Source organism: Aspergillus ambiguus (assembly GCF_047715705.1).
Source record: "Aspergillus ambiguus strain CBS 117.58 unplaced genomic scaffold BDV59scaffold_1, whole genome shotgun sequence".
Classification (NCBI taxonomy): Eukaryota; Fungi; Ascomycota; class Eurotiomycetes; order Eurotiales; family Aspergillaceae; genus Aspergillus; species Aspergillus ambiguus.
In genome coordinates this window covers 687,613-700,938 of record NW_027395514.1, presented here as the reverse complement: position 1 = coordinate 700,938, position 13,326 = coordinate 687,613, and the positions used below count along the sequence as shown (strand labels likewise).

Genomic DNA, 13,326 nt, shown 5'->3' with positions numbered 1-13,326 from the left:
CTTTTGTTGGTTGTTTGAGAACTCTAAAACTATCAATCAGGTCAGGGTAGAGGAATCTCCCAGTAATTATTCCTCTGAAAATGCTCGACAGAAAGCGGCTACTGTTTTCCACCTTCCACCTCTGATCATGCCCATAGTGGGTAGTGATAGGCGATACACTGAACAGGGGTCATTTCTGTCATCAACAGCCGCCAACACAGTACTCTGTAAATACCGCGAATGCTGCTTGGATTAGGGTGGGAAATGATTCACAAAGCCCGGTGACAAAAGTCCCAGGAAAAAACGTTGCGGGGTGACCAAGACCTTGTCGCTGGAGCTAATTGGGATCTAAAGCTACAGCCGAAGATATCGAACTAGTATGCTGTCGGGGAATATGCACCTAGCCAAAGGTCTAAGCACTAGGGCGCAGCTGGACTCGGACGCTAATCCATTCACATCTAGTTAGTCGGAACTTTTACAGGTGGCACCCGCGCTAGGATTGAAAACTGCCTTGCTTTCTCTCCTTGGCCATTCGGATGCCATATTCGCTCGCTATCACCCGTGTGGGACCCTTTAGTAATAGGTTATCTTGGGTCCTGACACAACGGCGTGGTCCATGCTTTGTCCATCCTTTCTCGACCTGTCAACTACTAGTTTGGCCAATGTCGCCCGAGGTCGTTTTCCGCGATGCCGCGCTGGTCTGGACAAGTCCGTGAGGAACTTTCGTACTTTTGCAGGTTCGTCGCGGTTGATAATTATGGACGCAGGTGACCAGGGAGTCGGGCCCCTTGTCACTCGAGGTCTCCTTTTCGTTCTCTAGAGACTTGCGCTAGGCACCTTTGAGTATGGATCACAGGATGTAGAAAGGTTGGGCTATGTGGCTTATCGAAGACATGACTTAAGTCATAAATGCGGGGGAGACTCACTGCTGACAATGGCCTTTTAAAAGGGACACTCCCACCCTTGACGAATGTAACTGAAGTCAAAGTAAAATCCCTTTGTTCTTGCACCTAATTTAATCCGCCGCAATGACTGTTCCTCAAATCTCAAATGGCCCTACCCCCGCCAATGGAGTCGCTAGTGGTGCGACACCCAAGAATTGGATGCCTTGCAGTGACCAGCCAGCGTATGCCCGCAGAAAGTTGAAAATTGTTTGTATTGGTGCGGGCTATTCAGGTTTGACACTGGCGCACAAAATTGACCATGAGTTAAAATTGAGCGATGTTATTGACCTGGTCATCTACGAGAAGAACAACGAGGTGGGGGGTACGTGGTTCGAGAATACCTATCCTGGAGTTGCCTGGTATGTGGTTTGTGACCTGCGCATCTGTTCTAACTGGTTTATTCCTGGGCTGACCGTACTGATGAATTTCCCTAGTGACATCCCTTCTCGTATGATATTCCCCCAAAATCTGTATCACAATGCCTGACCTTTTTTTTTTTTCAGACGCGTACACGTTCTTGTTCGAGCCTAACCCTGATTGGTCCCACTTTTATTCCCCTGGACCTGAAATTGAGGAATACATCAAGAATACGGTCAAGAAGTGGAATCTTGATAAGAATATTCGATTCAATTCCCGCGTCAAAGAGACCGTTTGGGATGATGACGCAGGTAAATGGCTTGTGCGGGTTGATCAGGCCGGCACGATAAAGGATGATGAGGCTGATATTCTTGTAAATGCCTCCGGATTTCTCAGGTGGGCTCTCATTTCCTATACACTAATCCGAATATATTGTATATTCGAGAACCATTGTTGATATTTAGTTCCCAGCAAAACGAATTGGCCACAGATCGAAGGGTTGTCGGACTTCAAGGGTAAATTGGTTCACACATCAATATGGTAAGAGTCCCAGCCTTCCCCAATTTTTGCCAGTCTAACTTCTGACTAAATGTTTTGTAGGGATCACTCTTATGATTGGACCAACAAGCGCGTTGCGGTGATTGGGAATGGTTCCTCGGGAATACAATGCGTCGGAGCTATGCAACCCAAAGTGGCAAAGTTGGTCAACTTCGTCCGCAACCCTACCTGGGTCTCAGTCAATTTCTGTGCAGAGAAGACTCTTGACGGCAGAAACTTTGCCTATACAGAAGAGCAGAAGAAGAAGTTCGCTGAAGACCCGGAAGCGCATCTCCAGTACCGACGTGAATTGGAGGCTAGGTAAGACTTCATCACCCTTAAAACATAGATGCTAAAAGTGGCTGTGCAGTGTGAACGGCTTTTTCTATGGCATGTACAAGGACCATCCAATTCAGCTGGGTTTAACTGCTATCTGCAAACAGCAGATGGCTGAACGAATGAAAGGTATCCCAGACCCAAATGTGGTGGCCAAGATGTCTGATCTTGAATTCCGCCCCGGCTGTCGACGCCTAACACCTGGCGATGGCTACCTGGAGGCCTTTGCCAACCCCAATGCGACAATGACCTTTGACCCAATTGAACGCATCACCGAGCGGGGGGTCAAGACAGTCGGCGGAGACGAGCAGGAGTTCGACATGATAGTTTGCGCAACCGGATTTGACACTAGCTTCATTCCGTCTTGGAAGCTAATAGGCCGCAATGGTGCAGTCCTAGATGAGCGTTGGAAAACTGACCCAGAAGCCTTCTTTGCTGTGCAGGTCGATACTATGCCAAACTACTTTATTTTCAATGGCCCCAATTGCCCCATCTCGCATGGATCAGTGTTGACACAGGTATCATGGACATGTGATTACATCCTGCGATGGGCCAAGAAGATTGCCACCGAAGACATCAAGTAAGTTTTGCGTTGTCTTGCCTTCTCTCGTTGGGATCACTCATATATTCTTGGACAGATCAATCGATGTCAAGCGTGAAGCCATGGATGACTATAACGTCTACGCCCAGGAATTTCTCAAGCGCATGGTCTGGTCTGATGGATGCCGCAGCTGGTACAAAAATGGCAAGCAATCCGGCCACGTCACCGGAGTTTACCCAGGCTCCATCTTGCATTTCAAGGACTGCCTTGAAAACATTGGCGGCGAGCATTTCAATATTCAGTACCGCTCGAAGAACCGATTTTACTGTTTGGGCAACGGCGAGAGCATCCATGACAAGCATGGATCTGGAAACCTGGCATACTACATGTAATTAGGTGACGATAAAATTTTGCCAGGCGTTCACTGTAATAATGGAGGGAGTGAGGACCCGGTTTCATGCTCATACTATAGTCTACGTGCATGCGTTATAAATGTGGAATAATGTTCTCCTGTCCCAATATAATACTACATGCGAAGTAACTTTGTCACCAATCTTAGGTTAGTTACACGCGACTCTATACGTAGTCTCACATTAAGTTCATGAACAGTGTCTCGATCCGAATCGGTTCAGAACCTGTATCTTAATGTACTACGATCAACTCTACCCCAACTCTGGTAGTAATTTCACGTTCCACAGCTTCTCCATCCCTTTGGTGAGAACACCAATGAGGAGTAAGTATTCCATCTGTCCTCCGGTCATGTTTTCAGCCCCGCCTCGGGCTATATATTTGGGCAGGGACTCACTGGGAGTTGGCTGAACGTGGAATATCCACAATGATCCACAATGAGACGAGCACCTTTTTGATCTCAGCGGTTGTCCCTCTGAGCTTGGGCCAGAAACTACAACACCCTCTATCGTGGTTGACCTCCGGATTCAATGATGGTACATACCATTGGTACATTGGTGGGCTAGTCTTACATAGTAGATAATGCGGACACCTTGTCCTATGTTGAATGCTCTTGCGAAACATGGATTTCTGCCCCATAGTGGAAAAAGCATACTGGGGCAACGCATAATTGATGCGTTGGGAACGGCGTTTGCCGACAAAGTGCCGGCCTAATTTCTGTTCCAGGAAGCACTCACCACGAACCCAAAGCTAAATGCTACATCTTCTCCCTGAATCACCTAAATAGACATAACTTACTATAGCATGACGCTACCCTGAGGTTTGTTTCTATGCTAACCCCCAGTCTCTATGGTCATGCAGGAAGGCTAAGCACAATCTTAGTCGGCAAGATTCTTACTTTGGAGACAACCACAACTTCAATCGGCTAATATTTTACGAAACACGCTCCTACTGGAAGCACACTGTCATCGATATTCACGTAGCTGCCAAGGCTCGCGAAGCTCGTGTGAATACCTCTATGTCTACCAACCCTGAATTTAGCATGTCGGAGCTTGGACAGGCTTTCAGTTATAGGGAGACGGCGGCATACATAGTTGTCCTCCGAGATAAGTTTTTCGGTAAGGTCAATAGATCCTGGGTCCAATCTTTCTTTGGTGAGTACATTAGACCATCCCTGAATGTTACCGGTGTCTCTAATACCTCGCGGCTCTTTAGAAAATAAACGGCTATTCTTGGAACTTGGATGGACAAAACGTCAGCAATCAATCACAATGCCCGGCCTAAATATCATGGTGCAGAGGGTTATATATGAGACCACAACTTTCGTGGATATACCAATCGGGCTATGGCGCAATGGAATGCATGTTTTGCTCTCGCAGCCTGGATTCTCAGCTCGCAGAAAGAAGACCCACGAATATACTATTCAGGCAATATTTCCCACTTAAAATATGTATTTGATATTCCCTCAGGTACACTCGATCGGTTAGTTGCCCTAGTATTTTTGCCACCTTTGTGTAGGTCAACCTCCATTGTTCCTCCCCGCATCATAAATTCCGGGGTCATGTATGTGGACTGTGGAGAAATGTGTGGGGATGGGTTTAAGCTTCGCTAGGCTCTTTGACAGACACGGATATTTGCTTTGCCATACTGTGGGGATATGCAGGAGACTAACCGGATCCTTGTTAGATTTAAGGGGAGGCCGTCAGTTTCACGGACTCGACTGCCTTATCGAGCTTTAGAGCCGCTGATTCTGCCTCGGGGATAGGGACTGTAATTTGCTAGTGTGGGACTCAACAGCATCCATAATAACCCTGAATCAGATATAAAGTATCATGTTTTTCGTCTTTGCAGGTAACAACACCAGGCGATTTGTTCCCTAGTCATCTGTACCCACCTCCATGATGGTTCTACCTTATCGAGGCCTCCGGGCGGTGGTCATTGCAGCCATTTCTTGCGCATGTGTTGCGGCAGGCAGCAGCCTCGAACATGTCTGCACGGCTGAGTATGCCCGATCTAAATTACCTGCCTCAGATTTTATTCAGGGGATTAGTCTCGATGCGACTTCGGTCACAGCCAACACGGTGTACAATGTATCCACTCCTGCTGACGGCACCTTCTTCCCTGCCGCTACATTTTCTTACTGCAACGTGACCATGGCGTATTCTCACGACGGCAAAGATGATCGGGTTCTAGTTAAATATTGGTTGCCAGAGCCTTCAAAATTCCAGAATCGATACCTTTCCACCGGAGGCGGCGGCTATGCCATCAACTCGGGCGATCAATCTCTTCCGGGTGGTGTTATGTACGGTGCCGTGGCCGGTGCTACGGATGGCGGCTTTGGCGGATTCTCCGTGCAAGCTGATGCCGTAATGCTCCTCGCGAACGGCACCCTGAATTATGACACCCTGTACATGTTTGCGTACAGGGCTCAGAGGGAACTTGGTCAGATTGGAAAGCAGTTCACTCGGAATTTCTTCGATATGGCGGAGGAGACCAAGCTCTATAGCTACTACCAAGGTTGCTCTGAAGGCGGCCGTGAAGGGTGGAGTCAGATCCAGCGCTATGCAGACCAATTCGACGGCGCTGCTATTGGAGCCCCTGCCTTCCGGTGGTCCTTCCAACAGACCCAGCATTTGTACTCAAATATCGTCACTAAGACACTAGGCTATTTCCCTCCTCCGTGTGAGATGCAGAAGATTCTCAATGAGACCATTTCAGCATGCGACTCGCTAGATGGCCTTAAGGATGGCGTGGTATCCCGCTCAGATCTATGTCAATTGCATTTTGACTTTTCTTCTGTGGTTGGAAAAACATACTACTGCGCTGCATCTGCTGGTACTGGGTGGGCTCCTGCTACCCCAGAGCAGAACGGTACCGTAACAACTCAGGGTGTGGAGGTTGCAAAGAAGGTTATTCAGGGGTTACACGATTCTCAGGGTCGACGGGTATACTTATCTTACCAGATTGCGGCGTCCTTCGACGATGTCACAACCCAGTATAACTCCTCGACCGGAAAGTGGGAGCTATCGGTCAATGGCCTTGGTGGAGAATACATCGCGTTGCTCGTCGACAAAATCGGCACCACGCTCCCGGACCTGGATGGCGTGACATATGACACCTTGAAGTCTTGGATGATTAATGGCATGCGGGACTACGGCTCGACTTTGCAGACGGACTGGCCAGACCTTGCCCCGTTCCACGAGGCAGGAGGAAAAGTTATTCATTTCCACGGCGAGGCAGATGCGAGCATCCCGGCTGCATCCTCCGTTCGGTACTGGGAGTCGGTGCGGAGCGTCATGTATCCTCAACTGTCCTACCAAGATGGCGCAAAAGCCCTCAAGGACTGGTATCAACTATATCTCGTTCCGGGCGCTGCACACTGCTCTACAAATCCACTTATGCCAAATGGCCCTTTTCCGCAGACTAACATGCAGGTTCTTATTAACTGGGTTGAGAAGGGTCAGAAGCCGGTTACCCTCAATGCGACTGTGCTTCAGGGAGGGCATGCGGGAGAGAATCGTCAAATCTGTGGCTGGCCGCTCCGGCCAAAGTGGAAAGGAGGCGTGATGCAATGTGAATATGACCAGCAGTCCATTGAGACTTGGCACTATGACTTTACCGGTGTACCAATGCCCGTTTATTGAGAGGTTAACATGATCGATAACCCCAAACTTGCCACAATACTATACGCGTCACTCCATGTTGTTCATATTCTTCCACATTAGAACTTCTGGGATGTATAAGAAGTAAAGAAAACGAAGTAACATAGCAGAGAAGGAAAGCCACACAACAGCCGGCACGAAATGTAGTCAAGAGGCCGAGCGACCAGTCTGGGTGAATTCTACCTCGGCTGCCTGGTGTCCAGTTCTTAGTAATCGTGCTGGTGCCAGGGATTGCGAACGATATGCATATCTGACACTATTATATGTGCAGGGAAACAATCAAACTTTTGACAGACTTAGAGGTATATTATAATACCATGGCGACTATACACCGGCTCTCGCCGTACAATGGGGGTCTGAGTCTGTTGAAGGAGAATGCCGCAACCTACCCAATTCGAAATTACCAATTTGAGAACATTTCCGACACTTCTGAACTAAATGGCGATACTGGTTTCTGGATGTGATCTACGATAAACTGTGCCCATCCTGTCTAAGCTCCAAGGTGAATCATGCGGGGTTGATATATCGGCCTCGCGGGAGATTATCGGAAGAATCTGTGGGTAAGTTTTCATAATACAAAAATTACCCCGGCCTAAGGTCTGCACGAGGCATTCCTAATGGGGTAAATATCCCAACCGCCTAAGACAAGACTCCACAGATAAAGTTATAAAGGGATTCCGTGCCGGATGTTAACCCTGCAACCAACAATAAACCCAAGTTTGCTTGATAATACAACTTTCTTTAGTTGCAAATCGCCTCCTCTACCTCGTCAGATATTTACCTCGACGTCATGGCGGCTACAGAGAAGCGACCAGAAATAATCAAACTCGCCTGTGGCCTGAACCATGTGCCAATATGCGAAGACTACGAACGCATGGTCTCGGGAATGATGTATGTGGAACTGATTGTGAAAGAATCCTGCGATGACTGAACTGACATCAATTAGGTATAACCCGAACATTCCGAGATTAATGGAGGCCAGGCACCGCTGCCGCGGGGTAACCGCAGATTATAACAATCTCGATCCAAAAACGGTCTCCTATGACAAAATTTCCGAGACACGCCTTGAATTGCTTAAAAAAGTCGTTGGAAAAGTCGGAAATGGAACGTTCATTGAACCGCCATTTCTTCCTGATTATGGGTGCAATGTCATCATCGGAAGCGACTGTTTTATCAACTTCAAGTGAGTTTTATTACAATTGGCTGTCCTCGCCTAATACTAATACCCACCAGTTTCACGGCGTTGGACACAAGCCTAATTGTAATTGGCGACCGAGTCCAATTCGGTCCTAATGTGAGCATTTACACCGCTGGTCATGACACTAGCATCCTGTCTCGGCGGAAGTTCGTTGAATTTGGCCATCCAGTATTTGTTGGGGATGACTGCTGGATTGGAGGTGACGTCGTAATTCTTCCTGGTGTCTCGATTGGAGAAGGTTGTACAATCGGTGCGGGCTCCGTTGTTACAAAAGATATCCCTCCGTTCTCTATAGCTGTAGGGAGCCCCTGCAAAGTCAGGAAGACCATCCCATCAGCCGAAGATGAAGAAAAGGACCCAAACAATCCGTATAGGAATTTGGTTCGTGAGGATCGAGAGGAATAAGGGTAGATTATTGTGTGGTTGCGTAATCAGCAAAAAATGAGCCAACTACTACAGCATATTTCAGACTAAAGGCATCTTTTTGTATTACACGTAGCAAGCTCTCATCAAATATGTTGCTGGGAAGTCTCAACTACTACAGCCGTCGAGAAGGTTCCAAAGCTGTACAAAGCCATTCCAGATGGACAGAAGGCATCATCGAATGGTGGCTCAGTTTCTATCCGCCATAAAGAAGTATTTACTACCAAGTGTTTACTTCCCTACCTACGTTCTGACGGAATCATGTGGACTCCAATCGTCGTATATCGTCCCTCTCAGAGGGTCTTTGAACGCGAACAAAGTCGGCATTCAATTCCGATGGCAGGCGAGAATGCAGTCTACGAGGGTGTAAAGGATCCGACCGTAAATATTTGCTGTGCATTTAAACTTCTTATTTTGAAACTGCGTATGAAGTCTGGATTTGTGATGGAATGTGTCCATCGGAGGGTAGTTGAGGTTCTATAGATGCCGACGATATATGTATACCGCCTGGGCCGTTCGAACGTATCGATAGCACTATATCCACACAGACACAATAGTTATAAGGTATTGTATCGACTCATCAATATGCAATTCATCCATCTATATATAAAGAGACCTGGAGACAATCCCAGGGATCCAGTATCTCCAATTACCATCGTCACGTGACATGTCAACGTAAGAACGTGCTATAATCATTATTAAATTTGTGTTTCCTACATAGTCATTCGCCATACCCACAGAGCAAAAGAATTACTGAAAGTCTTTTTTTATATGGCCCCGAATGGAGTCCTCTCTTGAAGGGTCATCTTATGCAAGGCCTCCACGCCGTCAAAATACTAGTTGTGACCCCTGTCGGCGCTCCAAGAGGCGTTGTGTCATTCCGACACCCAAAGACAATATTGCAACTACCTGCACCAATTGCCGTCGCCTGGGACACCTGTGCACATTCAATTTTGCAAATTCTCGACTAGCTACCACACCAAAACGGAAATTGAAGGAGACTGCGGCCAATCCCCATCATCCAAGCGAAGCCAGCAGGAGGAATCTGCCAGACAGCCTCCCAGACAGAACCGTGGAGGCATATACCATATCCCATGATGAGGCTCAATCTGATCCTATAGATGGGTTTAGTACTATGGGCTCGTGGCTTGATTTTGATACCGTATCCATTTTCAATGAGAGTCTCGCCTACCCGGCGAACACTGCGGATCCGTCGCCATCACACATGTGCGGCACGGGGGACATTCGCAGGCACGTCCCATCAGATACCCCCGATAAACCTCTCGACTCTCCTCTCTATCGACCTAGAATTAATTTGGGAGCTTCAGTCAACAGCCCCATCCGTCTACTGGGCTATAAACTGGACGCCAAGATCCTTGACGATCGTCTTTCTCGAATATACGATACGATCGTGACGGGCTGCTCAATCAGATTTCTAGATCAGGGATGCAATCTTTATGCAGGGCATTCTAAGTATAAGTTAGAAGATGGAGGGCACCAGGCTAATCTCAGGTCTAGCCTGTTGTCAGGCCAACTAGTTGCTGAAAATAGGCCAAAAGAAACACAAGCTGTGGATCAGAAAATGACGATGCTAGGGGTCGTTCGTTTTCTAGATCATTTCTGTGACCTCTACGGCAATCGTCTGAGTCGATCCGAAAGAAGGCAATCAGATGCAGTCTTAAAATCTGTACTTAGGACATTCTCACTACAATGGATGCCCTCCGAAACCCGTACACGCTGCGACTCGACGACAATCCTTTTCACTGAGGCATGGTTACAGGCCCGGTCACTTCTCCAAGATGCTCTTCACCTTCTGTCGTACAGAGCTTTATATGCGATCCTTCTTTTTGACGGCATCTCCATGCCTTTGAAAGTCTCCAAGTCCATTGAAGCACATGAGTTCCTTGATGCTGGGCTTGAAAATCTTTGCCATTTGCATGACATGGTTGAAGAGTATTGCTCAAATATTTCCTCGTCTTCTACATACCGTGCTCTCTTAGAAGCCAGTCTACAGATTGTTCGTTGGGGCGGATATATCCGGGACACGGGAGCAGCGCTTACAGCAGATCGACCTTGTAAGCTTCCAGATATCCCGAAGCACACGAAAGGTAGGTCCTAGCACTTTTCTTGGTGACGGAAGGATTTTCAGTTCCTAACACTAAGCAGAAATAGGAGACCTCAATGATGGGCTGGATGTCCTACCCATTATATTAGATCATGGGTTCGACAATGAAGTCCCAGAAATCTGTCGAAAGGCATTTGCGGAAGCCTTCTTTGTCTGGAGAGAAATAATACATCTGAAGGCTTCGGCAAAGTATTTGGACGAGCTGCCCCAAGAAACAACTGAGGCAGTCATCTCGGTAAGAGCTGCGGTTGAGGCATTCAATCAGCAATTTCGTCCGTTCATGGTTCACTGTACGGACAAGATTGGGTCCCTCTCCGTTGGTTCAAAAATACATTTTGGTAGGTGGAACATACCTAAACTTAAAAACTTGTACCTAGACTACTAACTATATTGATTATTACTAGTCTCTTTTGCGATAGTCTGGGATCTTGGAGTACTGGTCCTGGCTGAAAGCGCAAAGCCATTGGTTACAATTTGCGAAAGCTCTCGATCGGCAATGCGTGCATATCAACAGGAAGCTATTAATTCAATACTACATACAGTGAAAGCCGTCCTCTCCCTTCCCAAGGAAGAAGCCTTCAATCTACACAATGGAATGAGTGCAGATCTCCCAATCACTTCTTACCATATCACACCCAATTTGATGGCGATGACCCTGCGAAAGGCAATCCAACACGTTATAGAATCCCAGCTTTCAATGAATCTCAACTCGGACCAAACAGATGGCAGGATACAGGCTACTCCTAGCGGTAACGGCTGGGAACAATCAATCGATATACTGATGAAAGGTCTCGTCTCACTTAACGCTACTGTTGGCGGGGCAGAGGCAGCAGGGAATCACTGCAAGTCCTGATGCAAACATATGGAGATATACTCTCTGAGTGCTGGACCGGTCACTTTGACGCCTGGTAAAAAATTGTCGTCCGCGCGCTGTCATACCTAGTCACAATCTCTTCTGTTTCATGGTTACCCACTCTAATCATGCCGCTTTGGCGGTCCACTATCTTGTCGCGGGAGCCAGGTAGACGTTCAGGGAAGGTTTACTCCAGAGAAACCAGACCCCCTGCCGTTCAATCCAATCTGTACTATCTCGAGCAATTTTCATATCGAAATTAAAAATAACACGTGCAAGAATTAAACGCATTTCTGTATACGCGAGACTAGCACATTTAGTATCCATTCTCAGGACCGTTCACTAAAGACGTACTTCCGCCCCAGGCAATTGCGAGGGCCAACATGGAATGGCTGCAGCATTTCCAATCTATCTTCAGCAAAGCGCACGTCGCCCAGAAAACGTTCGGGGCGGAAATTAAACGGATCCGTGAAGTATTTCTCGTTGTGATACGAGGCCCAGTGGTGCACAGCAACCACCGTCTACAAACAGTGAGCTTGTATACGAGACTGGTGTAGCTTCCCTTACGCCTTCTTCCACGTAATTCCCAGCAATCTGGCCCCCATTCTTCGGTACCACGCGGGGCAACCCAATTGGTACAGGTGGATACATTCGCAACGCCTCGTTCAGACAGGCAAGCATGTAGGTCAGTTTGCTGACAGACTGGATGTCAATCTCATCTTCGCTGTCGAAAGCGCCGCGAACCTCCTCCGTCAATCGCGCCAGTGCGTCCGAGTTCATTAGAAGGAGGTATGTAACTCCGGATAGTAGTGTAGCTGTGGTTTCCGATCCCCCGATTAGCAGGATGTTAGCGTTTGACTCAATCTTGTCCATATCCATTTCCTATGCGCTCGTCAGCTTCATATACATGAAGACAGTCAAGTTCGCAACTCACCATCTCATCTTTCTTTCTCAGCAGCCCTTCAATAAGATCATCCCGCTCACCTTCGAGCTTTATTCGATCGCGCAGCTATTCAATCGACATCTTCCGATGGTCTTCAAACAAGCGAATAAACGACTTGGGGATCATAGCAAGAAAGAAGCTCTTAAGCACTGGGTAGAACGACAAAGTAAACAGCACCGTTCCCATTTTTGTCGCTTTGAACAACAACGGGATGAACGGGTGATACTCGGAATTTTCCAGGCAGCCGAACGGCCGCCCAAAGGCCAGGTCTCCGATTATATCAAATGTCGTGAAGTTGTACCAGCCTGTCATGTTCAACGCCTCCGCTCCATTCCCGCACTTCTCATGCAGTCGTTGAATCAACAAGTCGATGTATCCAGCGATGACTGGTTCTTGGGCACGCATCGCCCGCTCCGAAAACCCATGGGAAAACTGGCGGCGGAGAACGCTATGCTCGTCTCGGTCTGCGCTGACGATACTAGTCGGGGACTGTGGCACGGGGCGGTAAAAGTTCGTAAATTTAGCCATTTCCTCCCCGCCTCCGCCCGTTTGATGGCCCATGATGTCCTTCCAGGCGGCGGGGTGAGAGAATGCCAGCTCGTTGGGAGCCACGCGTACGACGTCTCCGTACTCCTTATGCAGCGAGAGCATGTCGAAGGCGAGTTTGCCCCGTAGTAGTCTGTAGCAGTATGGAAGTCGAAATGCAGCATGGCTGAGTGGCCCCGGATAGGAGCGTAGAGGGTGGAAGAAGATGTTGTAGACTGCTTTGGATGTAATATGGACAATCACCTTGTATTTTGTCAGGAGGATTTTGCTTGGCGGGGCTGGTTTCTACCTACGAGGGCCGTTACTACCGCCAGGATACTGCTGGGCTCGTCGGTTAAGACAGCCATGATGGTTGTTTGAACTGGAAATCAACCGGGTGGTTCATGGATACTGGCGTATATGTGTTGGTTCAGATGCGCCCAGACTCTAACGTTCGCCTATAGCTGTTCTGCCAAGATGTTCCACGGCATGAAA

The 13,326-nt window shown here is 48.0% G+C and overlaps 4 protein-coding genes across 4 annotated transcripts; 3 read left to right on the top strand and 1 right to left on the bottom strand.

The window, feature by feature from the left end:
* Positions 1–784: 784 nt before the first annotated feature.
* BDV59DRAFT_166670 (flavin-containing monooxygenase) lies at positions 785–3,242 on the top strand. The gene is made up of 7 exons (XM_073687751.1): positions 785–1,282; positions 1,358–1,371; positions 1,427–1,676; positions 1,752–1,820; positions 1,881–2,138; positions 2,188–2,733; positions 2,792–3,242. Exons 1-7 carry the CDS (start codon positions 1,008–1,010, stop codon positions 3,084–3,086), a joined length of 1,707 nt encoding a protein of 568 aa, XP_073553095.1. The 5' UTR covers positions 785–1,007; the 3' UTR covers positions 3,087–3,242.
* A 1,692-nt stretch (positions 3,243–4,934) lies between these two features.
* Positions 4,935–6,897, top strand: BDV59DRAFT_206834 (putative tannase; the record flags this gene model as incomplete). Its single annotated transcript, XM_073694863.1, has 2 exons — positions 4,935–4,953; positions 5,074–6,897. The coding sequence occupies 2 exons, from the start codon at positions 4,935–4,937 to the stop codon at positions 6,744–6,746; spliced, it is 1,692 nt and encodes a 563-aa protein (XP_073553094.1). The 3' UTR covers positions 6,747–6,897.
* Positions 6,898–9,928: 3,031 nt separating this feature from the next.
* BDV59DRAFT_3161 (uncharacterized protein) lies at positions 9,929–11,652 on the top strand. The gene is made up of 3 exons (XM_073696179.1): positions 9,929–10,493; positions 10,552–10,848; positions 10,915–11,652. The coding sequence occupies exons 1-3, from the start codon at positions 9,968–9,970 to the stop codon at positions 11,361–11,363; spliced, it is 1,272 nt and encodes a 423-aa protein (XP_073553093.1). The 5' UTR covers positions 9,929–9,967; the 3' UTR covers positions 11,364–11,652.
* On the bottom strand, positions 11,511–13,199 carry BDV59DRAFT_206833 (cytochrome P450; the record flags this gene model as incomplete). Its single annotated transcript, XM_073694862.1, has 6 exons — positions 11,511–11,670; positions 11,718–11,884; positions 11,931–12,245; positions 12,298–12,372; positions 12,457–13,095; positions 13,146–13,199. The coding sequence occupies 6 exons, from the start codon at positions 13,197–13,199 to the stop codon at positions 11,511–11,513; spliced, it is 1,410 nt and encodes a 469-aa protein (XP_073553092.1).
* Between the last annotated feature and the right edge of the window lie 127 nt (positions 13,200–13,326).

Excerpts from the sequence above, each read along its gene's own strand:
- BDV59DRAFT_166670 (XM_073687751.1), top strand. The coding sequence starts at position 1,008 with ATGACTGTTCCTCAAATCTCAAATGGCCCTACCCCCGCCAATGGAGTC. Across the intron at positions 1,677-1,751 it reads AATGCCTCCGGATTTCTCAG|CAAAACGAATTGGCCACAGA; the intron begins GTGGGCTCTCAT and ends TTTAGTTCCCAG. Across the intron at positions 2,139-2,187 it reads CGACGTGAATTGGAGGCTAG|TGTGAACGGCTTTTTCTATG; the intron begins GTAAGACTTCAT and ends GTGGCTGTGCAG.
- BDV59DRAFT_3161 (XM_073696179.1), top strand. The coding sequence starts at position 9,968 with ATGACGATGCTAGGGGTCGTTCGTTTTCTAGATCATTTCTGTGACCTC. Across the intron at positions 10,494-10,551 it reads TATCCCGAAGCACACGAAAG|AAATAGGAGACCTCAATGAT; the intron begins GTAGGTCCTAGC and ends AACACTAAGCAG. Across the intron at positions 10,849-10,914 it reads TGGTTCAAAAATACATTTTG|TCTCTTTTGCGATAGTCTGG; the intron begins GTAGGTGGAACA and ends GATTATTACTAG.